General features: G+C 32.9%; 5 protein-coding genes across 7 annotated transcripts; 4 read left to right on the forward strand and 1 right to left on the reverse strand.

The window, feature by feature from the left end:
• The first annotated feature begins 900 nt into the window (after positions 1–900).
• On the forward strand, positions 901–5130 carry LOC146903572 (acetyl-CoA acetyltransferase 2-like). Its single transcript, XM_085737818.1, has 14 exons — positions 901–1069; positions 1241–1339; positions 1545–1718; positions 1806–1911; positions 2128–2266; positions 2508–2585; positions 2678–2743; positions 2982–3067; positions 3870–3969; positions 4056–4166; positions 4242–4283; positions 4396–4482; positions 4601–4686; positions 4760–5130. Exons 1-14 carry the CDS (start codon positions 1048–1050, stop codon positions 4791–4793), a joined length of 1230 nt encoding a protein of 409 aa, XP_085593944.1. The 5' UTR covers positions 901–1047; the 3' UTR covers positions 4794–5130.
• A 748-nt stretch (positions 5131–5878) lies between these two features.
• LOC146903573 (WEB family protein At1g12150-like) lies at positions 5879–10052 on the forward strand. 2 transcript variants are annotated; one of them, XM_085737817.1, is made up of 3 exons: positions 5879–7030; positions 7718–7896; positions 8275–10052. In XM_085737817.1, exons 2-3 carry the CDS (start codon positions 7753–7755, stop codon positions 9814–9816), a joined length of 1686 nt encoding a protein of 561 aa, XP_085593943.1. In that variant the 5' UTR covers positions 5879–7030; positions 7718–7752; the 3' UTR covers positions 9817–10052. The 2 variants fall into 2 exon arrangements, with proteins under 2 accessions (XP_085593943.1, XP_085593942.1); XM_085737816.1 differs by lacking the exon at positions 5879–7030 and adding an exon at positions 7240–7463.
• A 361-nt stretch (positions 10053–10413) lies between these two features.
• LOC146903574 (phosphatidylinositol/phosphatidylcholine transfer protein SFH9-like) lies at positions 10414–13987 on the reverse strand. The gene is made up of 9 exons (XM_085737253.1): positions 13756–13987; positions 13572–13655; positions 13421–13474; positions 13250–13327; positions 13095–13148; positions 12940–12999; positions 12724–12852; positions 11409–11504; positions 10414–11126 (listed from the first exon to the last, which is right to left on the reverse strand). Exons 1-9 carry the CDS (start codon positions 13822–13824, stop codon positions 10812–10814), a joined length of 939 nt encoding a protein of 312 aa, XP_085593379.1. The 5' UTR covers positions 13825–13987; the 3' UTR covers positions 10414–10811.
• Positions 13988–18028: 4041 nt separating this feature from the next.
• Positions 18029–19441, forward strand: LOC146903575 (U-box domain-containing protein 54-like). The gene is made up of 3 exons (XM_085737819.1): positions 18029–18578; positions 18655–18895; positions 18981–19441. Exons 1-3 carry the CDS (start codon positions 18218–18220, stop codon positions 19213–19215), a joined length of 837 nt encoding a protein of 278 aa, XP_085593945.1. The 5' UTR covers positions 18029–18217; the 3' UTR covers positions 19216–19441.
• Positions 19442–21881: 2440 nt separating this feature from the next.
• On the forward strand, positions 21882–24861 carry LOC146903576 (putative U-box domain-containing protein 53). Of its 2 annotated transcripts, none has more exons than XM_085734659.1 (4): positions 21882–22353; positions 23883–24004; positions 24081–24208; positions 24419–24861. In XM_085734659.1, the coding sequence occupies exons 1-4, from the start codon at positions 21939–21941 to the stop codon at positions 24684–24686; spliced, it is 933 nt and encodes a 310-aa protein (XP_085590785.1). In that variant the 5' UTR covers positions 21882–21938; the 3' UTR covers positions 24687–24861. The 2 variants fall into 2 exon arrangements, with proteins under 2 accessions (XP_085590785.1, XP_085590786.1); XM_085734660.1 differs by having other exon boundaries at positions 24093–24208.
• The last annotated feature ends 453 nt before the right edge of the window (positions 24862–25314 follow it).

The raw sequence follows: 25314 nt of genomic DNA on the forward strand, positions 1-25314 counted from the left end.
TGATGAAACTTTTAAGGACTGCCATACTATCAACTCCTTAACTGTAAGGAATCGTGGACACCAAAAACAGGGTGAAGAGTTCAAGATTTGTTGCTAAATCACCCGGAGGACAGTGGGATTAATTTAACATGACTCATGTTTAACATTTACAAATTTAACTAAAATATTCATATAAATATTGCATAAATTACAGTACTTGATTATAAAGTTAATTTTTAATCATGTATCGGTTACTCACGCTTAAAATGACCGAAACAAATATAACTAAACAAGTACAACTTCCCAAAACTTGAATTTGGCGACGTTTTCTGGTCAAAGAATTTGCGGATCTTAACAAGGAAGGAGCAATTAGGATTTGGATCTTATGCACAGGAAGAATTATGCAATTTAAGATCGGTAGATACAATAGCTTCACTATTGATAAAAAAAAATACTACCTCTTGTTGTTTATAATTAAGGACTGAGGGAGTACATACAATTTGATAATATTGAGAGAATTGAGTAAGACTTTACGGGGTTTTATTTATTTAAACATCTTTAAATAAAATGTAGTGCTAACAACACGCTATTTTTAACACTCGTTTTTTTTTTTATTGGTTTAAATTAATGTGAACCTCACACTTTGAAAATAGATTCACTTAAAGTGACGAGACAAAGTGTTGAAAAGAAAATGTCCTTACATTTTTCATTTAAAAATACATTGTTTTGTTTTTTAAAAAAATAAAATAAAATTGTTACAAGTTTTTTAGAAGGATAAATGCGGAGAAACGAGTTGATCCTTTTGATGACACAATGATGGTAATTGCTAAGATTGAAGTGAAGTGGGTGTGGGTCCCTCCAAACACGTAACGATATGATCATACATACTGCCGTGTCGTGTTTAGTTTAGTTTAGTTCTCCAACAAACAACGTTGTCTTTGTTTTGTTTCATTGGATTTCATCTCACTCACATCACATTCATTACCATTTTCATCTCTCGTTTTGTTTTGATTGTAAAAACAACATATTGCCTCTTTCTCTTTTCTGTTTCCTGCTGCTACGCTCTCCATGTCTTCTTCAAAATCTCGAGGTCTGTCTGTCTGTCTGTCTTTTATTCAATCAAACTTTCTTCAATAGTAATAATCCATCCATGTTTCTTTTTAGCTAGATTCATACCATTATCAATAATTATGTAGTATCATCATATTCATGATATTCATAAGTTTTGTTTTGGTTTGGTTACTGTCTGTGTCTAGTACAGATGTTTGTATTGTTGGTGTTGCAAGGACACCAATGGGTGCTTTCCTTGGATCCCTATCTTCTCTTTCTGCTACACACCTAGGCTCACTCGCTATTAAAGGTATTCATTCATCCATTCATTCATTCATTTTCAGTCAAAGCAAGACACCTTATAACTTATGTCAAAACTATTTCAATTTGTACTTTTATCTTTTGTTATAGATATAATAAGCACTTATATATTTATGATAAACACTTGTGCTATAAGCATTAAATTAATCTGTTTATCCAAACGGGAATCTAAGTTGATATATATAAATCTGCAGCTGCTCTCAAGAGAGCCAATGTTGATCCATCACTTGTGCAAGAAGTGTTTTTTGGGAATGTTCTTAGTGCAAATTTAGGGCAGGCGCCTGCTAGACAGGCTGCATTAGGTGCTGGAATACCTACATCTGTTATCTGCACTACTATTAACAAGGTTTGTTCCTCTGGGATGAAAGGTATGTTCCTTTTGTAAAAGGCTACTTTCCCATTTAAATATGCCCATTTGCGATGAAATCATGGTTTCATCTATTTTATTATTGCAGCTACCATGTTAGCAGCACAAACCATTCAGTTGGGTTCCAATGATGTTGTTGTGGTTGGTGGTATGGAAAGCATGTCAAATGCACCTAAGTACATTGCAGAAGCAAGGTTTTGTCCTTTCTCTTTCGTGATTGTTGATAAAATGTTGTGAAATCTGATGATATATGCTGCTGAGCTTAATGGGAGGACTTTGTCTTAGCTACCGTGTTGAAATTATGCCACCTAGTTGCAGATTATAAGTTAGCATTTGATGAAGTCCATCTTTCTAGGAGTATTTGGTTAGTTCTTGATGTTCACTATCAATGTATTTTGTATCTAAATCAGGAAGGGATCTCGGTTAGGACATGATACTATCATTGATGGGATGCTCAAAGATGGCCTTTGGGATGTCTATAATGACTTCGGCATGGGAGTTTGTGCAGAAATGTGTGCAGATAAGCATGCCATAACTAGAGATCAGCAGGTAGTGTTCCCTAGTAAATGGATCAGTTGGAATTTTACTCGCTTTCTTACTTAATTAACTTAAGTCCTTTACTACTTCAATTATCTTAATCAATATCACATGAGACCACTCCCCCTTGAACTTTCTTTTGGGTAATATATGTCCCTTGAACATTTTTTCAACTCCTTAGAATCCTTAGTTGAATGAGGTTTGATTACTTTGTTTTGCTCTGCTATTATAATATGTATATATTATTTCCCAGGACTCTTATGCCATTCAAAGCTTTGAGAGAGGAATATCTGCACAAAATGGTGGCCATTTTGCTTGGGAGATAGTTCCGGTATGATTATGGTTCATGGCGCTTTGAAACTCTTGATAACTTATGCAGTGTTGTTGTTGTGATTTTCAGTTAACACTTTCTGCTTCTTGCAGGTTGAAATTTTCAGTGGAAGAGGAAAGCCCTCCACACTAGTTGATAAAGACGAAGGTTTGGGAAAGGTAAATAGATTAATTCAGAAACATGTGAACTATCTTGAATGTATCATATAGTATGTCGTGCATACTCATATTTTAGGTTTACATTGTTATTGTCATGTATGTCTGTTGTATACAGACCAGAGTTCATTAAGGTAGAAGCCTTCAACTGAAGTTTTTGTATGAAATATACTTGCTCTCTTTTGGTATACAGTGAAAACTCCTGTGTTTCGTTTAATAGTTTTCTTATCTATGTTGCCAGTTTGATGCTGCAAAGTTAAGGAAGCTTGGACCAAACTTTAAAAAGGTTGGGGGCACTGTGACCGCTGGCAATGCTTCTAGCATAAGGTCCTTCTCTATCTCACCTCATCTGCGTGTTTTTCTGTATACATTGTATATTTTACCAACACATGCATTATTCGATTCCCATGTGAATCCTATTGGGAAATACCAAAACAAAGGTCCTTCTCTGTGTCACTGTGTGATTAAGAAAATAATTAAAAAGATGGTCAATACTAAGACTTTATTTGACGTGAAAAACCCTCCCAATGTGAATGTAAAAAATCATAAGATTTTATAATCCAAATATAATGCCTTCACTCTAAAGTAAAATATACAATGACTTGACTTTCATAATAAAAGAGGACTTCTCTCGATCTCACTTTCCTAAAGATCTCTCTTTTGAAGGGGATTGCAATTTACAAGAACTCTATCACTCTTGGAGATCAACTTGCCTTTTTGCACCAATTCCTCAAAAGTCACCCTGTATATAGTCGAGGGATGTAGCTTCATCCAAAAATGAGATGATTGGGTAGTAATTGTTTCTCGTATTTCTATGATTTCTTGAAAATACAATATGCATTTTCTAAGATGAATATTTGATGGTCTCAAGAGTTGAGGAAATTCCAAGACCTCAGAATATTCCCATTAATTATTTTCCGTGAATATGAACTATCAAGATCCGTTATTAATAGTGTTTCATCAATTCTGGAGGGATTCCCAGCAAGTTCTGTGGGGAGTATCCTGTATGTCGCTAAAAGAAGTTTGCTTAATAAATTCCTATGCCTTCCAAAATTTGGGGGTAGGCAACCATAAGGTTCTAAATTACATGCTCTCTTTTTGATAATGCGATGTTTATTGACTTGACTAGTGACGGTGCGGCTGCATTAGTGCTAGTGAGTGAAAAGAAGGCACACGAGCTTGGATTACATGTAATCGCTAAGATAAAAGGATTTGCGGATGCAGCTCAGGTGCTATAAGCTAATGTATCTTTCGGTCTTGATTAATAGAAGCATTTGGAACTGGAATTGGAACTGAAACAAAAGTATTTTTGCAGGCACCCGAATTATTTACAACTGCTCCTGCCCTGGCAATACCAAAAGCTATATCAAATGCTGGTCTTGAGGCTTCTCAAATTGATTATTATGAAATAAATGAAGCATTTTCTGTATGGAATACATCACATTTTTTATTTGTTCATGCTCTCTTGATTTACGCTAATCATGTTCTAACTTCTATGCAGGCTGTGGCTCTTGCGAATCAGAAGCTTCTCTGTCTTGATCCTGTGAGGGTTCATGTTACTCGGCTCTTTGTTTCTTTTGTATATTAACATGTCACTTTTTGGTTGTTCTGGCTTCTTCAGCATTTTGATTCCTTCATTGTTCCCTCAAATGCAGGAAAAACTTAATGTGCATGGAGGAGCTGTGTCATTGGGACATCCATTGGGTTGCAGTGGAGCTCGCATCTTAGTTACACTATTAGGGGTAACTTGAGACCTCAGTTGCTCTATATATCATTTTCTTTCACCCTTGTCCCCACGTTCTTATACTCTACAATTTTATTTTCGTGATTTGTGGATATCTTAGCCGGGTTATGTTTCAGGTATTGAGACATAAGGGTGGAAAGTATGGTGTTGGTGCCATCTGCAATGGGGGAGGAGGTGCATCTGCCCTAGTCGTTGAGCTCATGTAAGCCTTTTCTTTTAGTCGGTAAAGCGTGTCCCATGTTCTTTCTGGGATGTCTAACTTCTGCATTTTGCAGGCAAGGCTCCACTTGGAGACGTTCATCATTGTGACAAAGATCTCCTTACATCATATTGCTTTTCAACACTGCTACAACTTCTTTGGAAGGACAAAGCATATATGTTGGCTTAGAGGAATAAATGGTATTAGTTCAGCTTCACAACCATCTGTAGTTATGTTTTTTGTGAACTATACGTAAAGGTCATCAATGCAGTGTTGACAAGAGAGAATCGAGAAATATAGTCTAGTCTGAGTTTAGCTAAATCACGTTGACCCACCGTGATTTGGGCAAAAGCTACACTTCGAAGCTTCAACAAAATCACTGTGATTCCAAACATGTACTTCATCTTTACATTTAATGCGATAACACTTACGTAGCTGCTACAAGAACTTAACAGGAATATTTTAACAGAATACCTTTCATATAATATTAAAAAAAAAAAAAAATAGCTACCTTTCAACTAATTTCTAACTACACAAACTAATCTCCTTTAATTTGCCATCAGTTCAATCTTTCTCAACACAATTTCTTTGAATACTCTTGCGACTAATTCATGTATCAGCATCCAATTTATTTTGTCCGTAATTTGGATGTATGGATTTTTATAAGCAATTATATATCTATATTGAATTTTTTCGTACATTCTTTTGATCCTTTTTTTTTTTTTTAAGGCCATAGTTTAGATACTTGTATTACTATAAGTTGTACTCCATCCGTTTCAAAATGAGTGTCGCTTTAGGCTTTGGCACACAGATTAAGAAATGTAATGAAATAATCATTGAATATAACGCTTTTACTAAACTGCCCTTACTTTATAAGAAAAAGACAAAATTAAAATTGCATTGAAAAATGTGTGAGAGAAAAGTTGGAGTATTTATTGGTAAATGTAAAGTGACATTCATTTTGAAACAAATTTTTTTTTGCTAAAGTGACACTCATTTTGAAACGGAGGGAGTAATAATATTATGAAAAGGTTAAATATGTGAAAAACCAGCAAAGGAGAAAATCTTGGTATTTGATTGCGATTCTTTGAATGGTTTAACAACCCAACCCAAGCAATGCACAAGTAAAGCATGTGGTGCATGGTCCACAAGTAATTTATTTATACAGGACACTTATATGGTGAACCTTCGACACTTTTTTTTTTTGTTTTGTTTTCAACTGTGGTTTTGTTTCTCTTAAATATAAATCAAAATACAAATTTTTTTTATCGGAGAGTGGGTAGAGCCTTTGAATTTGTGATTTTCTACATTTGGTTGAGGAGTTTCGATGATCGACAATGTTCTAACGACAGAGATATGACCTACATGTATGTATTCATGTAGGTCTCTAAAAACAATTGCATCACATAAAGTATATTGGATAATCATATACTTGTGATGGTAAAATGTGATAAATAGTTTCACAACTCACATACTTTTGATGTGAAAATTTAAAAGTGATGAAACTACAAATCAATCAATAGTTTTAATGTGGTGTCAAAAAATAACCAAAGCTAAGTATGAAATTTTGCTTGCAGTCACTTATCTTAAACCTATTATTATATACTTCCCTCAAAAAAGCGACATCCATTTCTTAATCTTTAAAGTCTTAAATTTTTTAACGATTCTTTTTATACAAGTTTAGAACACTATGAACGGTTCATTTACTAAAATCTATAATTTTTTAACATGAAATAAATTAAATATGAATTTTTTAAAACGACAAAAGTTTAAGATATAAGTAACAAAAATATCGACGTAGAAATCAAATTTTTGCGATATTTTTTCGGAGGACCTTTTAATAACGTTCTTAACACGCCTGTAAAAAATTGTTGAAAAACTTAAGAGTTTAAGCATGAATTAAACAAATTTGGATTGAGTAAGGACTAATATTGAGTGCAGAAATTTTTTGTAGGGATTAAAAATGCTATTAAAATTAAGTAAGGACTAAACTTACAAGGTCGCCATTTTGTAGGGACCAAAAACATAATTAACCCCATTAATTAATTACATCAAATCGCAACCATAAATCCATAAAAAGGAAACACAACACAATATTATTTTAGGAGGAGGAGAAAAATGTATTGTATTGAAAACACAAACTCTCATCTTAGAGAAGAATATTCAATCTCCTCGATGGTTATTATAATAAACACATGGATTAGTTATTAGTACATTCGAAGGATCTAACGGTATTGAATTTGTTGTCTTGATAACATAGTATTAGATTAACAAGTTTTTTTTTGTATATCATAATCCTAAACCATGCAAGAAGAATGACAGCTATTAGCCAACATCTAAACATGAGGTATTGAACTGCAACCTTAAGGACCATTCCCTAAGTTAATGTGTTATTTTCAAATTACATTTTTACCATGGAATGTCCAGCGTGGCATTTCCAAATATATTGGTTGATGTTTTGTCAAATACATAAGGGGAAAAAGGTCATTTTTGTATTTGACCAGCCTGTTTGGTTGTTTAATGGTACATACTGTCAGCACATCCACAAACCTCTCTGTCCCTTGTGCTAAAATAGCATAACTAATTCTTCATCCTAACAGATTTAACCAACCATTATCTGAGATTATTTTCTTTTCAAAGGGCCAAGAGCTTTCAAATGTAAAGTTGGACTCAAAGAACCTACCTTTTTCATCAGGGTTCTTTTGAGTTCCAACGCCCTTTGCTTTGGAGATTCATTCTACCTAGAGGGGATTTTCCTCCTTCATCTTTGTTTCTTTCACGTAAGAATATAAATTATTTTCCATTTTTGTAACATAATAATAAGGTGGCTGCAGCTTTGTGATCATTTTCGTTCATATACATATGCCGTTCGATCTTCATTGTGTGTTCAATGAAACAATAAATATTTAGTTCTTTAAGATAATCAAGTCTTTGAAAAACAAACATTTATAATGTGGTATAATCATATCATATTAAATATATGGCGTTGCATATTCATATACGTTGTCTAATCAATAGAATGATCTGGTTGCAGATATACTATATATATTTCCAAGTTAGAGCAAAGATATGAGAAAGGTGGATTCTCCAAGGGGAGAGGTTGGAGAGATTGACACAAGGGTACCATTCCAATCTGTCAAAGCTGCTGTTAGTTTATTTGGTGAAGTAGCAGTTCCTAAGGACAGATTCGCTGTCAAGAGAAGATCGTCAGAGGTATATACATCAAGTATAATAATTTATACCATATTGGATTTTTTTTTGTACATATTGTTTCATAGGAAATGATTTTGTAATTTTCAACATTATGATATATATCACATTGAATATTCATCAAAACATTTTAATCCTAGACATTTTAAATGTTGGAAAGAAAGATATTAAAGTCAAAAAAATTTGATATCCAAAGTTTCACACAATACCTGATGTTAGGCAATTTGACACACAAACAATACAAAAGGCCCTCTCGTCATGGGAAAAACTTTTTATTATTTTATGTCTATAGCATTGCATGAGACACACATTTTGAGAATGATTTCATTTTTCATGTTAGTTACACCTAAACAAGTTTCACACTTCTTTGGTGATCTGCAGAATGTATTTGAAAAGGAGACACAGCTTATCCTGGCCCAAAAAGAATTATGTAAGTTAAAGAAACACGTAGCTAGTGCTGAGACCACGAAAGTTAAAGCACTTTCTGACCTTGAGAAGGCCAAGGAGACCCTTGAGAGTTTGACAACCAAGCTGAACAATGTGAGAGAATCCAAGGAATCAGCAATCAAAGCGGCTGAAGCTGTGAGGAATAAGGGCAAACCATTTGAAAAGACCCTATCCCTAAAAGTTATAGGATATGAAGCTTGGAAACAAGAACTAGAAAATGCAAGAAACGAGTACACGACTAAGGTAGCCGAACTAGATTCTTCCAAGCAAGAACTCACGAAAATCAGGCAGGATTTTGATGCAGTTTTGGAGGCAAAGCTAGCAGCATTGCAGGCAACAGGAGAAGCTCAGCGTTCTGCAAAATTTAACTCAGAAAGGATCGGTGAGCTCTCAGAGGAAATTGCAACCATGAAAGCATCGATAGAGCACTTGAAGCTTGCCTCTGCACAAAATGAAACCCAATTCGACTTTTACAAAACTGCAAAAGAAGAAGCACAGAAAAAACTGGAGGCCTTAAAGAATGAATATGATGATCCAGAACTAATCCAAAATCTAGACGCGAAACTTGCCGAAACAAGTGCAGAGATTGAGGTTCTTCAAGAGCAGATGAAAAAGCTTCATGCTTCCAAGATGGATTCTGTGAAACTTCTAACTTCAGAACTTAAAGAAGCCACAAAGACACTGCAGGATGTTGCTGCAGAAGAAATCTCCCTTAAGAAGCTAGTATTTTCTCTTAGGACAGAATTGAAACAAGTGAAGAAAGAGCAAGATGAGCTGAAGGAGAAGAAACAAGCAGCAGAAGATCTTGCTTCTAACCTCACTGGTGAATTGAAAAAGAGCGCGGAAGAGGCGGGGCCTCAGCCAGGTACCGTGGATGCCAATGTCTTCTACATGCAAAGTTGTAAAATCCAGAAGCTACAATCGGAGACAGAAGATGCAAGAAGAGAAGCCAAAGAGATGAGCAGAAAGGCTCAGGAACTGAAGCAAGAAGCTGAAGCATCCCGAGCAGCGGCTGAAGAAGCAGAGAAAAAGCTAGAACTTGTTTTGGAAGAGGCTAAAGAGGCAAAAGCAGCAGAACAAAAGGCCATTAAAGAGATGAAGATTATCTCCGACGTGCAAAGTAGACTCTCGATTTCAAAATTTAGTGGTAAGATCAGGATGTCAAAAGAAGAGTTTGAGTCACTGAATGGAAAAGTGAAGGAATACCAAGAATTGGCAGAAAAGAAAGAGGCAGCTATCATGGCTGAGTTGCAAGGAATGTACACAAGGAAAAATGAATTAGACATAAAGGTGGAAGCTAACCTGAAAGCTGTTGAGGAAACAAAGGCTGCAATGGAGACGGCTTTGTGGTATGCAGAGAAGGCAAATTCTGCAAAAGCGGCAATTGAACGTGAATTAAGGAGATGTCGTCAACCTGATAGTACATCTTCACCGATATCAGATTGTTCAGATAATTCTTCGATGTTGAGCATCTAGAACTGAAAGCAGAGATTCAAAAGCTAAATGGGAAAGAAAACATATTGGTTGGTTCTTGTGTTGGCTTTCTGCCTTTCCGTTGGAAGAAAAGAAGACTCCTTGCACTGAATGATCAGTTATTATAGGCAGTAATTCTTCCATACAATTTGGAAACCATGTTAATGTTTCCACCTTTCATAAATGAAAAAAACAAAAACCTTAAAAAATCTTGTGCAAATACGATTTCTCATTGTTAACATGCTGGTTTTCTCTTCTCGATGTTCCTAGGACCCTTGGTAGATAAGTTTTTGTCTATTTGTATATTCTAATTCCAGGCAGCAACATAAGATGTAGCTATTCTTAATGACATTTTATGTGCATTCACGCAATGCTAAAGAAGGTTAACTTACTGGAAATAAAGCATAAATAAATTGTCCCAACATGCCATTCAAATTGACTATAGTTGGCTTCTGCTTATTATCTAACATTTCTTTCTCTCTTCATTGAGAAATGCTACAAAGCTGGATTTCACAATAAACAAAATCCTAGTATAAGTAATTTGGACGTACAGCTTCTACACTAGCAGTACTCTATTGATTTTGTGGTCTCAATTTAAAATTTAAAATGAAAAAAGTATCAGTTGCATTGCCAGTCTCAAATTTTTGGAACTGTGATGTAAGTGGTGGTTATTGTATTGTTACACACTCTTCACGTCAGTGCCAAACTCCTTACAAAAAAGAGCATACCCTTCCCAAGAAAGGACCTATCTTTTTATTCCCTCTCCATACTACTAAAGGCCTCACTCTACAAATTAACGAATTAAAAAAGAAAATACAAATTGAAATAACTATGAGAATCTATTAATGTTTCCTATCATGAAATCATTGAGAGCCACCCCAGTTTTCTACAAGTTTGGGGTCACACACCCTTTGTTTCTTCCTTGTTTTAGTAGCGTTTCATTTCCTTTTATTGAGTTGTTAAACTAGTCTTCAGCTGGTGGCTTGAGCCGTCTTGGATTAGGCCTGTGCTCTAGTCCAATTGTTCAATTGTTCCTTATTTCCATTCAAGGTTAGGCTATCAAATTTTGACTCTATAGTCTTGGCAACCCTTGTATCCACATCCGGAGGTTCTGGAAATTCCACATGAAATGATCCCTGCTTGATGGGTGCAACAGCTTCACGGAGTCTGGCTTGCTGATTGATGTAGTTGTAAAGCTGTTGGTGGAGGGGATGATCCAAGGAATAGCAGTTCTCGCTTCCACCTTCTGAATGTCTGGATGATCCAGTGCCTTCTTTTCTACAGAAATGTGGCAGAGATGCATAATCCATGATCTACACACCAAATTTAATTTGTTAAATTCAATAAGATGATATAAAAATAGACACTAAGTACTATAGAAAGAACATGTCTTTGATGTTTGAAGAGAGGCAGGGGAGGCAGGGGAGAAAAGGGTTGTGCGAGAAGAGAAGGTTTCAGAACTGTGTCATGGGGAAGAGCGGGGGCAAAATAAGAAAATGGGATAGGATAATTCTAACCGAGCTTAAACTCAGGATAGAAAATACAAAGGCTTGTCAGGATAGGATTAACAATAGGATTAGTGTATCATATCCAACCGGTGCATCAAACAGAGGATATGAGTAGGATATGATAATTTTATCATATCCTGTCTTCTTATCCTGACCATCAAACGCACCCTTACCGTGTGCGTTCTAAAAGGAATAAAAATAAATAATGTAAAGAAGTTCAGAACCAATAAATACACTTCTAGGAATGGATTCTGCAGTTCTGCCGCTTTTCATAAACAGATTTGAATGGGGCAATTTAAAAGGTAATTATGAAAAGCTACTTGATCTTTTTAATCAGTGGTTACAATTCCGTACTTTACTTTGTAAAGTGCACCGAACGTTTACGGACCACAAAGGTCGTTTATCTTTACACGCGCATGCGCACACACACATGCTAAGATGACACGAAAATACTCATTAAGAAAAAATGATTTTGAATGAATCAAAAGTTGAAGTATAATTAATATTAATAGGTATTGATGTCAAATTTTACAAAATTTAAACAACAAGTGTGTGATAAAATGACTGATAATGTTAAGATATATATTTACGGAGGTAAAAAATAGTTTCAAATCAACTAAAAAATAAGATGTGTGTGATGAAACTTCAAATCCAGCCAAAAATTTTATGAAAAATGTCAGTTAACAGTTTTTTTTTTTTTTGACAGGATGTCAGTTAACAGTTTATTGCAATAAGATTAGTTGAATGGATTGTCAATCGAAATATAAACATAGAAAACTTGTGTTACAGGTCCACAGACTAATTGAGCACTTTCTCCAAACGTATATGTTGAAAACTATTCCAATTCTGGAACAGGTAATACTGTTATTTCTACACTTTCAACTGCGGTTGGTGTTTTGAGTAACTAATAGACTTGTCTTGGAAGATTGAACCATTTTCCAACAACTAGTTTCAAAGGCTTTGTGGAGTGTAAGGAGGGTAGAGCTGTATTCCAATGTACAGTAAATTAAATGTTAAGGGCATGTATGTGGCTGAAAGAAATACAAGAACTTTATGGAGACATTCTCTAATCTGAGGCAAACAAATGCCAAGCAGGCACCTATGTTCCATCCTGCTAAACTAATGGCTTATAGATAAAAACAACTGCAGCATCAGCATGAACAAGTCAATGATACAAGACATATAGATAAAAAGCAGTAAGAAAACATTCATGAAGCAATAAATTAAGGGAAAGTTTGACCTCAACTCAAAATTTTGCAGTAAAAATTTGTGTTATGTCTAATATTTGACTTGTATCAGATACACTACTGTTAATTGGTTCGGGCCTGCTAATGATCTTTTCAACATGCTCTAAAAGTTGTTCACTATACCAACTAAACAACTATTCAAGAATCTGGTCCTATTGGATCAAGTAGCAGTGGAAACTAAAAGGTACCTTAATGTGATTCAAGGCCGAGAGCTTCAGGCCAGTCATGTCTAAAACCTTTACACAAGTGGTAATAGGCCGTCCATGCTTCTTCGATGCAGAAGGCTACAACCATATCACGAGAGTCAGAAGAAGAGAACAAAAAACTCAAATAATAGGTTAAGTATGAAGACTGTAAATACGAATACTCACCAAGATTACACGATCGCGATATTCATTCATTTGAATGTGAGACTGCACATAATAATGGACCTGAAAACATACAAATATGACATAAGGAAGGACAGAAGATAGAGTAATAGATGGCGCTCCGCTCCAACGAAAAGCAACACCTTGATTAAACTTACGGATGCTTTGTCAAATGTGCTAAGTCCAACACCAATTGCAAAGACAGGAAGACCCTGAAAAGGAAAGCAAAATGAAGGATATAAACCAATTGACTACTAACTAAGTCAATAACATTTCAATTGATGTGAAAAAGATTATGAATAAGAATGAGCACCTCTCTTGTATACCCGGACAATCCAATGAGTTGTGAATCACGTATTGTTCTATATAAATCAGCAGGAATAATTGGTTTCTGAAAAAGAAATCAGCATGGAAACTTGTAAAAAAATAGAGGTGATAAAGAAATCATGTAAAGGATGAAGGAGGATATAGAATAGAAACTTACAGATAATATATTGTCAATCTGATTTTGTACTCTCCAGTTTAAACAATCAATCAACTGAGATTCGAGAATATACATAAGGTAAGGGTGACATTAACAAAAAATACAATACATTTGAGCAAAAAGAGAGTTGCAGTTGTACATACATACATACCATTTGATAAGCCTTAGAAGGATCCCAATCCCTTGCTTTTAGAAAGCGAGTCAAGTTTTCAGTGACATATCCTTGATGAACATTCTGATCATTGATTAAGTTGAGCAATTATAATTATTATTACTAATTAAGAATCCAATATATTTATTTATATTTGATCAAAACTATGCTATTGCTAACTAACCTGAAAAGTTGTCTGCAATGGGTGGTCAACTTTGCTGATTAATTCCTGCAACTGATTCATGGCATCCATTTTATTGCTTTGAGTTGAGTTGAGTTCAAAAGTGTTATTTAGTAGTAAATGAAATAGAGACAAACAAACAAAAAAACAGACAGAGATTGATTGAAGTAATCTATCTATGGATCTATAGATATTGTTTGTTAGCAACAACAACAACTAAACTAACTATCAACTTAAGAAAGAGAGATAAATTTGTTTAGAGAGAAAGTCAGTCAGTCAACATGTAATGTTAAGTCAAAGAAAGAAAGTTTCAATAAAGGTGCGCGGGGCGGGTCGGTCTACCATACCACCAAGTCATCTCTTCCATTTCCTTCCACATACACTTCTCATTCAAGACTTGTCTCAGTGTACGATATGTGTCGAGTTTGACACCAATACAACACTGACATTTGTTTGTAATTATGTTAAATTATATCATGTTTTTAAATTTTATTGCTGTCAATGTAACATTGTCTTGTCTCGAATTTTATTTATGTCTGTGCCTCTCATAGCTAAGTCATTTCCGCATCATCTATTAATTATTATTAAATACTACAGATTGTAAATGCCGAAAATTCAAAGTTTCAATAGAGTTCAGAATCGGACTGCCCAGCACAGCACCCCCTTTGAAACGGTACCAAAAATAAGTTACGTACTTCATTTCTTAATTAATTAATTAATTTTCTCTCTTTGACTGGTAAATCACGCCGGCTATTTCCTGCGTCTTATTCTCTGGTTGTTCTAAAACGTTTCATAGACTTCTATCCTTGTTTTCTTCTTCTTCTTCTTCTTGCTATTAGAGCATTGTGACTTCTACTAGGTTTGGTGCATTCACATGCATGTACACGCCACATATCCTATCATTTTTCAATCTCAATACCACCATCAAAGCATCTAAAAAAATATCATTATAGTGGGAGTATTATTTTGCAAATTAAACAACGTTTAAAATATTCATTTATTTTAGTTTTAATTATGTCTTTAGTCCATGACATTTTTAGCCTTTTTTTTTCTTTTCGTTTTAGTCCTTTCAATTATATCATTTTTTTACTTTTGATCTTTGATGTTTCGTTTTAGTCCATGAAAAAAGGTCATGTTAAAATTGATCATGTAATATTCATTTTAGGTTCTTATTTTGAAGAACAAAAATCATTTTTTTTTGGTCAAGTAAAGTCAAATATTCTAATGTTACAAGAATCAATTTCAATATTAATAAATTTTACAAGGATAATTTTTTTTTCAAGGACTGAAAACCAAAAATCTTGATATCTTCTATCAACACGTCAAAAATAAATTTTGAAAAATACTTTTTATTCGTTAGGCGGAAAGATACAATTTAAGACGATGAGGTAAAATATTCTACCATTAGTAATTATTACTACCTCAGTCCCTATATATAAGACTCTTTTGCTAAAATCACGGAAATTAAGAAAGTGAATATTTGCATTAAAGTTGTTTGTAATCACTATTGTTTTTACAATTTTATCCTTAAAAGAGAGAGTTAGTTTATGTTTTCCATATGTTATTTATTACTGATTGAAGAAAAAAATAATAATAGATAGGGGCATGTATGTAAAGAAATAATTAATGTAATTAAAAATAGAAAGGGGTCTTATAAAAAGAAACAAAAAATTCTCAAAAAGGTCTTATACTCCCTCCGTCCCTATATCTAACCACCCATTTGACTTTCTTTTTGTCCCTAAATCTAAACCCCTTTTCAAATTACTAGATGCATTTATTATTTTTTTACTAAACATACCCCTAATTAATACTACTAACTTGTTTTGAAATTTAAAAAGTCAAATTTAATACATATACAAACAAAGGACAATGTGGTAATATTAACACACAAAACAGACATAATAATTACATTGTCAGCTTTTCTTAAGAAATGTGAAAAAAGGAAAGGGAGGTTACATTAAGGGACGGAGGGAGTAATTAGGTACAGAGGTAATATTAATAAGGAATTTCGATCTGCAACCCTTTATAGTTTCTACTACTCCCTCCGTCTCTAAATTATAGTACGATTATTAAGGAATGATTAATTGTGTTGATTTCAATGGTAAAATTAATATCATTTACTAAAATACTCTTATTAATTGTAGTTAGTGGAATAGTTAAGTAGAATGAAATTCAATAAATAAGGGTATAATAATGAAAAAAAAATAATAAATGTTGCATTGGTATTCTAAAGTGATAATTATTTTGATAAAAAGAAAAAATGCTAAATAGACAATTATTGTGAGATGGATGGAGTAATACACGTCTCTCTTTGAAATCTTTTTCAAATTTACTGTTTGACTAAGTCTTGATCACTAATAAAAATTAAATAAAGTTTATTTGATTTTTTTTATTACATATTTGTAATAAATACGTAAGTCGAATTTATATAAGAATATTTAAAAACATTAATAAATTATATTTTGCTCATTTTTTATTTTATTTATCATTTTGTGATTTTATGAAAATCAATTCAAGACTATTGGAGTGATAGGAAAGGATGCATCTAGGGTTAGGAATACGTCAGAGTTGTCTACAAGAGCCTACAATCTGGCTTGTTTAGGCCTGGTCTAACCTATTTATTAAAAATGCAGGCTTAACCTTTTGAAAAAGTCTCTTTAAGTAAATAGGTCATTTGTTCAAAAAAAAAGTAAATAGGTCAGACTTAGACTATCAAAAAAGCTTACGAAGTCTGATAGATCGATCTGTTTATGCATATTGTTAATTTTTTATTTATGTAATATTAAAATATAATTTATATTAAATATAAAAATCAAGAAACAATTCAAATAATGAACTTTTAAATAGGCTTTAGCCTTTAAGGCCTCATAGTGAAACAAGCTTTTAAGGCCTTATAATGATATACAAGCCTTACGGTGAAATAAGTTTTAATGTCGATTTAACCTATTTAAAAGTAGATTAAATAGACTATTTAATGATTTTAATATGAAGTATGTCTGTAACCGTAAATAGGCTTTTAGGCCAGGTTAGACGAGACAAAAAAAACCAAGCCTACAAGGTCAGAGGCAATAGACTTATAGATTTTTTCGTAGACCAGACTCAGACCTATCAAAGTATGACCTGACCTATTTCCACCCCTAGATATATCTATCCAAAAACAAAGAAAAGGAAATGGTGCATTTAGTGGAATAATAAGGCTAAAATAACTTTGATAAAGTAATTATGATTTTTATGCAAAACGAGTAGAAAATTTTTCTCATATGTTAAAATTAATTAATTAACAGCTTGATATTGATTGAAACAAGTGATACAACGACGTCATTTGCATGGTTGGGAACTTTGAATTGAATCAATTATATACCATATCATCTTTGTGATAATTCCGACTCTTCATAATTTTTAAACCATCAATTGTTTTTTTATATAACCAATCAAAAGAATATAAGAATATCCATTAGAATGTTATTTGGACTTTGGAATGCTAGTATATTTTTTTTAAACATTTGATTAAATTATATATAATGTATCAAAAAATGTCAACTAATTTTTCACTCATGGAGGAGGAAGAGTTAGTTTTTATTTTATTTTAATTTGTCTCCCTTTGGAAATGGAGATTCTCACGGTATTCCCTTGCCAATTTTCAATTACAAACTCAACAGTACACCATCAAAAGATTTGAAGACTTCAATGTGAAGATACAATACTTAAAAACAAGCATTTTAGTCCTTAAGATACGACAGATCGACAAGGAGTTAGATTATATGTGAACTTGTCACATATACATCTAACATCCACATTATATATGTAACATCTTAATAGTTTTATAGAAAGATAAAATCTAGAATATTTTTTATTAAAATCATACAAATTTCAAAACCTTATTGCCTATTTTGTCCAAAAAAAAAACTTATTGCCTATTGACAAATTTAAGTTACTATACAAATTATTGCGTCTCGTACGATCTCATGGACCATACTTTTTTTTTTTTTTTTTGTGGAGAGAAAGATCCATATTTTTTTATTTATTCGTGCACAAATTAACATCTTTAAATATTACTATGTGAATTTGCAAGGTATTATATTCTAAACTTCATTTAATAAAAAATTTACGGGCCAATGTTTGCGTGGTCATAAATACATCTTTAATTATTTAAACATTACATTGAAAAAAGTACAAAGGAAAAAAGATCAATTTTTTTATTAAAATAATTAAATGATGTGTATGTTTTTTTCTTAATTGTGACCATATAAAATTATCCAAACTTTTACTAAAAAATATCCAAATTTACCATGTTTTATTTGTTCAATCCAGTTGAGCATCCCAATGTTATATGTTTATTTGTAGATGAAAATAAAGAGATAGAGAAGAGCTTCCCCTGTCTTAAATGAATCCCATTCATTCTCTCTTATTAGAGAGAAAAAACACATACACACAAACACAAACATGTAAATAATTGGTCTCTATTATGCACAAACAAACAAACAAACAAACAAGAACCAACCAGCCATTAAAAATGTCGTCGGCCAAGTCAACGGAGATCTTGGAGCAACATTCACATTCATCCCAAATAATGTTCAACAATGAGATTGAGGAGGTTGATGACAGCATTGAAACCATCAACCACCAGCAGCAGCACCACCTTGATGATATTATTGGTAATGAAATTGAACAAGAGTCATGTGTTTATGTGGCAGTTGGTAAAAGCAATACAAGCATGGAAGCTCTTTCATGGACACTCAATAACTTATTCACTATTACTCATTCTACCAATACCATTCTCTATCTCATACATGTTTTCCCTGAGATCAAACACATTCCAAATCCATGTAATGATTTCTCATCTATTTATTTACATATCAAATTAATAGATCTAATAAATCTAATTAAAGATGTGTCATGCAGTGGGAGTAGGGATGGTTCCAAGGAATCAAGTGAGTGGTGAGCAGGTGGAGAGTTATATGGATCAAGAAAAAGATAAAAGGAGACAACTCCTTCACAAATTCCTCCAATCTTGTTCTCTTTCAAAGGTTAAGGTGGATACCATCCTAATAGAGAGTGACTTGGTTGCAAAGGCCATCCTCGACCTTATTCCCATTCTTCAAATCACTAATTTAATCATTGGAGCAAACAAATCCCATCTAAGGTATGTATGTAGTATTTATTTATTTATTTAGAGTAAAAAATCAAACATTAATTTCTTTTAAGTACTAAGCATTTTTTATGAACAGAAAATCAAAATCAAAGAAAGGAAGTGGCGGTGTGGGCGATCAAGTACTAAAGAGTGCACCAGAAAGTTGCAAGGTCAGAATTATATGTGAAGGGAAGGAAGTAAATGAGCAAATGATGTTATCCTCACCTTCTCCTCAGATATTTACTGCTACCAACTCTGTTAATAACGATGCTTCAGTGAACACTAAAGAAAATGATTCAGTTTTATGTTGTTTCAAGCCTAAGTTTAAATGATCACTACATTTATGTATTCATTGTGATGTGTTACTCAATAGCACTGCATTATAGATAGTAACTCTGTAATGGATGGTTTGAAATTCAATAGTTGATGTTGAATTATAGTTTTTGAAACCAGAAAGATTGAATACACTTTTCATATATGTTGTATACAGTTTGAGTTGTATTGGATTTGCTAATGAACTTTTTCACATCAATATGCAGTAACTTTTATCTTGAACAAGAGCTAGACTTCATAATTCAACGTTTATATGGTTGTATTTAGTGTGCTTTGTGTTTTGCCTTTCACTTTCTGGTTTGTCAATATTGTTTATCTTCACACTATCCGTCGATATATTTATATTGTCCTAGATTATTATTTACAAGAAAATGTTAAAAAATGTCATTTAGGAATTGTTTAAACATTTTAAAGTTATAAATTTTCTTTAAAACATGTGTAATTATGATTTTTACATATGTTTGACTTTTATTTTGAAAATAAAATTTCTATTTTAGATTGTTTAAACAATACACTTAAATACTTGTTACGATTATATTAACAAACACACATAAGACAAACATTTTTTATATTATCCCTTATATTATGAATCACAAAAATAAAAATCTTTCTTTAGTACTAAACTAACCATGTGATTTGACTTTTCATAGGATGTGTGGCCCACAATTGCCTCATCACAAAAGGCATATTCTGGTTCTGGTTCTGGTTCTCTCTTGACCCAGTCAAAATTCATTATACTATTATAGTATACGTGTCTATACACAATACACATCATATATAGGAAGCTGTGAAGCCCCGATACTTCAAAATGGATGACGTACCGTATCCCCTGTGTATCCTGCACCGATACCTGCCCGATACTCCCCGATACGTATCTGGAGAGTATCCAAATATTAAATTTTATTTTTAAAAAAAATAATTATCCGATACTTTCGGATACGTCCCGATACGCACGGATACTTGTGTTTTTTATATTATTTTGATTTCTGTTTTTTTTGTAAAAACTAAGAATAAAAACATTAGATTGCTATAATATATATACATTTCCTTTATCTTTCTTTGGTGCCCGTACGACCCACACCACACCACACAAACAATTGCATCTTTCCCTTTCTAAGAAATTAGGGTTTCAACTTTTTCTTCCAAAGTGGTCGCCGTCCACTTTGGCCACCGTCGAATTGCTCGACCGTCGAGCTGATGGTGCTCTTTTTGGTATATATTGCGTATGTAATTGACTAATGACCACTCTCTTAATCGTCAATATTATTTATATTTATGTTAATGTGCTACGAGCTTGGTTTCTTGTGTTTGTTAATATATTTGCATATTAAAAAAATGGTTATAATTATATTGTACATGTAATTATATAATTTTTTTTATTAACGTATCCCAGCCGTATCGTATCTTGATTTTTGAAATTTTTCCGTATCGGCGTATCGGTGCAGTATCGTATCCGTATCGTATCTCGTATCCGGACTTCACAGACAGGAAGCTATACATCTCAATAACATAATGAAGACTCAAGTCAGTCAATGAATGATTTTTTGCATTGTTTTCGCGCAAGATTAATGCTTCTGTAGCGTGATACAAATGCTATTGATTTGTTGACGAGGACATGTGCTTTTAAATTAGTCTTTGTGATTTATCAAAAATTAGTACTTGTTTCTCTAAAAAAAAAATTTGTCTTTGTGAAAGGTATGTAAGAGCACATATTAATGATGTAATGAATAGCAAATATTTAATGGAAGAAATTAATTTTTAACTTTTCAAAAAGTAAATTGTCACAATTTTTAAATTTTTTTGTATACCCGACACATGTTTACATTTCACGGTAAAATATTTTGAATTGATCTCCAATTTTGTAAAACCTTTTATCATATTCTTAGCCACATACTTTCGACTGTGTAAAAAGTCTCATATTTATCATGAAATCACAAAAATTCAAAATAACAAGCCTTTGGAATCTAGATCGGAAAAACATTATTCAAGTTAGTCATAATTTTTTTTTTAATTGGCCCTGCCTCAACTATTATTTGATCGTTAAACATTCAACTCACTACATCATTTGTTGTCTCTGACAACACTTTTTTAAAGAGTGGTGATATATGTACACCCCTATGTGGCAAAAACACCTCTTACACCCACACAAAATTCTGACACGTGGCAACTTGGACCTCACACAATGAAAGAGAAAGTTTGATTGTGAGATGAATTTACCAGAATGTTCTTAATGCATCGGGTGTATAATGGAGTGTATGAATAAAAGGTGTTCATGTAACATTTTCCTTTTTAAACAACATGTAATAGTTGTAGCCAAAAAATTGCTAAGACAACATTTTCTACTCGTTACGAGAAATATTTTCGCAACCCTTATTAGGGTACATTGTAGATGATAGTTTTAGGACACCAACATAGTTATATTGCATTAATGTCATTCTATCCCACGCTAAGTTATTATTCAATTTGTCAATATTATACATTCTTTTTTCAATTATATCAATTTAATCGGAGGTTTTTAAAAAAAATAAATAAATTAGAATTTCAAAATAGTTTATAGAAAGGGACACCCAAATTTTAAAAGAGGAAGGAGTAGTAGTATTTGAGTTGACTTGGAATCTTCTCGGCCAAGGTATGTAGAATATAACCAACACACCTTCCTTTGCACAACATAATACTAACATATGCTTGCCTTCGATTTTTCGTCTACAAAACATTATATGTGATGCCAACTAAGCATGATATTCAAGATGTTGAGTGCTTGCACTACTACGATGATGAAATCTCCAGTTGTGGTTGTGGTTTTATTGGGTTCAAGAAAAGCCAAGTGTTTGATTACAATTTCGGAGACGATGACGATGATGGTGATTCAGAAGAGCTGTTTGAGATAAATTTGAAGAAGGAAAGTAGATTGGATTCAATAAGAGAAGAGGAGTGGTGTGAGAGCAGTACTGTGTTCTCTCTTGATATACACAATGATAATAATTTAGATGATGTTGTTTATGTGGCAGTGGGAACAAATGGTGGAAGTTCAAGCATGGAAGCACTTTCATGGACCTTGAAACATGCCGTGACACCTTCTACAACTACTGTTTCTCTCCTACACGTTTTCCCTCAAGTCAAACTAATTCCAACTCCATGTAAGTTGCTCTCCTTCTTGTCTTATTTACAGACAAAACTCATTATAATTTTTGACCTCCAACATAAGCATAAATCACTAAATTTAACTTTATCTAATTGTTATTGATTCAAAAACGCCTCTTATTAATTGCACATCATATCATATAATAACTTAAAAAATTATTTAATTATTTTTTTCATTTTTTCTTTTTTGTGTCTTAAACCAAAAGATGTGATCAAATCTTTGTGTTCATATAATAATTATTTAGGGAGAGTATTGGTGATTGTTATGCTGAAACAACGTGCTGCTCAATTTTTCTTTTGAAGGAAAATGCACTGCTCAATTAATTCGTCGTAGTTTCTGAGTATTATAATTTGATTACGAAAATAAATATTACAGCCTCCATTTTCTTTTCTTTTCATAATCATTTTTTTGACAATAATTTGCTTTTTGGTACATTTGACAGTAATTATAACTTCATTTTTTGACAATAATATGTTTTTTTTCGTACATTTTGGTGTTTGACAATAATTTTTAACTTACCCAAAACCATAACCAAAACATTCAAAATAAGTTTTTTTTTTCTTTTCATAATCGTAAACAATTTGGGCAATAGTCACAAATTAAATAATCATTTCAGATTTTTTTTATTATCCTGAACTCATTTTTCATGCCATAAGAGCTGACATTAATTGTACTTGGTTACTAGGAATTTTAAAATCGTTGGTGGGTTTTAATATTTAAAGGCAATAGATGACATCGACAAATGATCAATACAATATATTGTATATATTGTAATCGATGTAACCAAAAAAAATATTGTTGAGTTTTAAGTGTGAGTGATTATGTCATACATTGACTAGAAATGGAGAAAATATTAGATATATAAGAGAAGAGAATCGCATACCTAATGTCTTAATGTTTTAGGTAGAGATATGGTGTCTAAGTCTCTTAGTGATCTTGAATGTTTAACCCATCGCTTCCCTAGTTAATCTAATGACAGTTCTTGACAAAACTACTGTCACGCTCCCGGCGCTCCCCTAGTCTAATGTTGGACAGAGTCCATATTATAGACTGTCCCTTGAGAAAAATATAGTCACAAATTAGATAATAATACAAGAAATTCTATATATTATTGCCCTGATTTCATTTTCCATGCCTTAGCTGGTGTTTTTTTTTATTACACTCTTCCATTCCCGAAAAAATCTCTCATGAAAATATGTATACGTATCTAACATTTTTTTTTTTGGTCAGGACGTATCTCACATTTTAATTAAGGAAAATGCTATTTATCTAGAAAAATAGCATCAAGAATTTTTCAAGACACATGTGGCAAGTTTTAATTGCATGATTTATTTGTCCACTTCCTATTTTTCAGCCATACCTCCTTGAATTGTGGCAAATAGTGCATTGTGATTGGTTGCTTTTTATTCTTGAAGAATTCTTGATGTTTTTTTCTAGAGATATAACATTGCTCTTTAATTAAATGCTAAATTAGCTTTATATTGATTTGTTTGTAAAATTATACTATCTTGAATGTTTAAATAGTGGGAAAGATTCCAAGGAGTCATGTAAATCTAGAACATGTTAACATCCACTTGACCCAAGTGAAAAGCAAATTAAGGAAATTGCTCCTTCAGAAATTCATGAAGCTATGTATTGAATCAAAGGTAACTAAATCATACATGATACCTTATATATGTATTGATGGAGTAAATATGAAGTACTAATAGTAATAATGAAAAGCGTAACATACAGGTTAAGGTAGAAATGATGCTTATTGAGGGTGACAACGTTGCTGAAGCCATTGTGGACCTTGTAGGGAATCTAAATATAAGGAAATTGGTGATTGGAACTACCCATTCTAATCTAAGGTAACATACCTTGTCTTTTTTTTTTGTAGTGGCCGGGGTTTGAACCCTAAACCTTGCATATTTTATGCACTGTCCCAACTAACTGAGCTAAGCTCACAAACACGTAACATACCTTGTCTACAAACAACTCATGTGTGAGTGTGACACTACTCTACATTAATTAATAACATGATCTAAATGTTTTTTTTTTATTATTTGAATATTGAGTAGCAAAAAAGGGCCAGGAAGGCAAAATTCCATTGCGGACATGGTGTTAAAAAGCGTACAAGAAAGTTGTGATGTTAAAATCATATGTGAAGGAAAAGAAGTGATCGACCAAATGATTAATGGGTCTACTTCAAAATCAAAACACACCAGAGACAGTAGCAGTTCCAGAATTTCTCATCAAGTAGAGGAATCCCATGGTTTTGTTCCACTCAAGCTTTTGATGCCCAATCTATCATGGTTATTTAGGTCCAGATTTTTATCACCAAGATGAGTAAATATTACATTACAGATGTATATACATACAAGAATAGTTTTTGTTTTTTATTTTGTAACCAAGTGATTGAGATTGGATACCAACTAGTCTAGAATAAAAGACCATCACAGTCAACACCTGTAATTTCTTACAAAGCATAATAGATATTTTTAAATTTCTAGGTTGGACCAAATACATTTTCAATTTTGCATTTAAGATCAACAATAATCTCGGTCTAAAACATTAGTTGGACAAAATACATATTCACATTTATATTTGACTTTTTTTCATAAGCTCTTCATTTCTATTGGAGTTTTAAACCTTAACCATATCTATAGATTCGTTATCTTTTTTGTTAGTCCAGTCTCATAATTTATCTCATGCCAATTACTAATTACTGTAAGGTATAGCTTATTTCTAGCCAGTATGGTGAGTTTCTGGATCGGTCCCTGATTATGATTCACATACATCCCAGATAAATTATGCTTACAAAAATGTACTCATGTCACACAGTCTCTTTCTTTACCTGAATCATGAGCAGTGTAGCTAGACAATGAGTCATGAGATATGAGTTCTGTTACGTTCATCATCTTGTACAGGACACCTTACCAAACTGAAAGGTCACTCTACTGATGTATTTTAGTTG

This window comes from Medicago sativa, chromosome 8 (assembly GCF_051527215.1).
Source record: "Medicago sativa cultivar Bolivia chromosome 8, Bolivia_mono, whole genome shotgun sequence".
In the NCBI taxonomy this organism is placed as follows: domain Eukaryota; kingdom Viridiplantae; phylum Streptophyta; class Magnoliopsida; order Fabales; family Fabaceae; genus Medicago; species Medicago sativa.

Bases quoted from the DNA above. Each gene is read 5' to 3' on its own strand.
- LOC146903572 (XM_085737818.1), top strand. From the start codon at position 1,048: ATGTCTTCTTCAAAATCTCGAG. The intron at 1,719-1,805 runs GTATGTTCCTTT...TTATTATTGCAG, and splicing joins TTGTTCCTCTGGGATGAAAG to CTACCATGTTAGCAGCACAA. The intron at 2,267-2,507 runs GTAGTGTTCCCT...ATTATTTCCCAG, and splicing joins CCATAACTAGAGATCAGCAG to GACTCTTATGCCATTCAAAG.
- LOC146903573 (XM_085737817.1), top strand. From the start codon at position 7,753: ATGAGAAAGGTGGATTCTCCAAGGGGAGAGGTTGGAGAGATTGACACA. The intron at 7,897-8,274 runs GTATATACATCA...GGTGATCTGCAG, and splicing joins TCAAGAGAAGATCGTCAGAG to AATGTATTTGAAAAGGAGAC.
- LOC146903574 (XM_085737253.1), bottom strand. From the start codon at position 13,824: ATGGATGCCATGAATCAGTTGCAGGAATTAATCAGCAAAGTTGACCAC. The intron at 13,656-13,755 runs GTTAGTTAGCAA...ATCAATGATCAG, and splicing joins CATTGCAGACAACTTTTCAG to AATGTTCATCAAGGATATGT. The intron at 11,505-12,723 runs TAGGACCAGATT...TATTCCTTTTAG, and splicing joins TCCACTGCTACTTGATCCAA to AACGCACACGGTAAGGGTGC.
- LOC146903575 (XM_085737819.1), top strand. From the start codon at position 18,218: ATGCACAAACAAACAAACAAACAAACAAGAACCAACCAGCCATTAAAA. The intron at 18,579-18,654 runs GTAATGATTTCT...TGTGTCATGCAG, and splicing joins CAAACACATTCCAAATCCAT to TGGGAGTAGGGATGGTTCCA. The intron at 18,896-18,980 runs GTATGTATGTAG...TTTTATGAACAG, and splicing joins GCAAACAAATCCCATCTAAG to AAAATCAAAATCAAAGAAAG.
- LOC146903576 (XM_085734659.1), top strand. From the start codon at position 21,939: ATGCCAACTAAGCATGATATTCAAGATGTTGAGTGCTTGCACTACTAC. The intron at 22,354-23,882 runs GTAAGTTGCTCT...ATGTTTAAATAG, and splicing joins CAAACTAATTCCAACTCCAT to TGGGAAAGATTCCAAGGAGT. The intron at 24,209-24,418 runs GTAACATACCTT...AATATTGAGTAG, and splicing joins ACTACCCATTCTAATCTAAG to CAAAAAAGGGCCAGGAAGGC.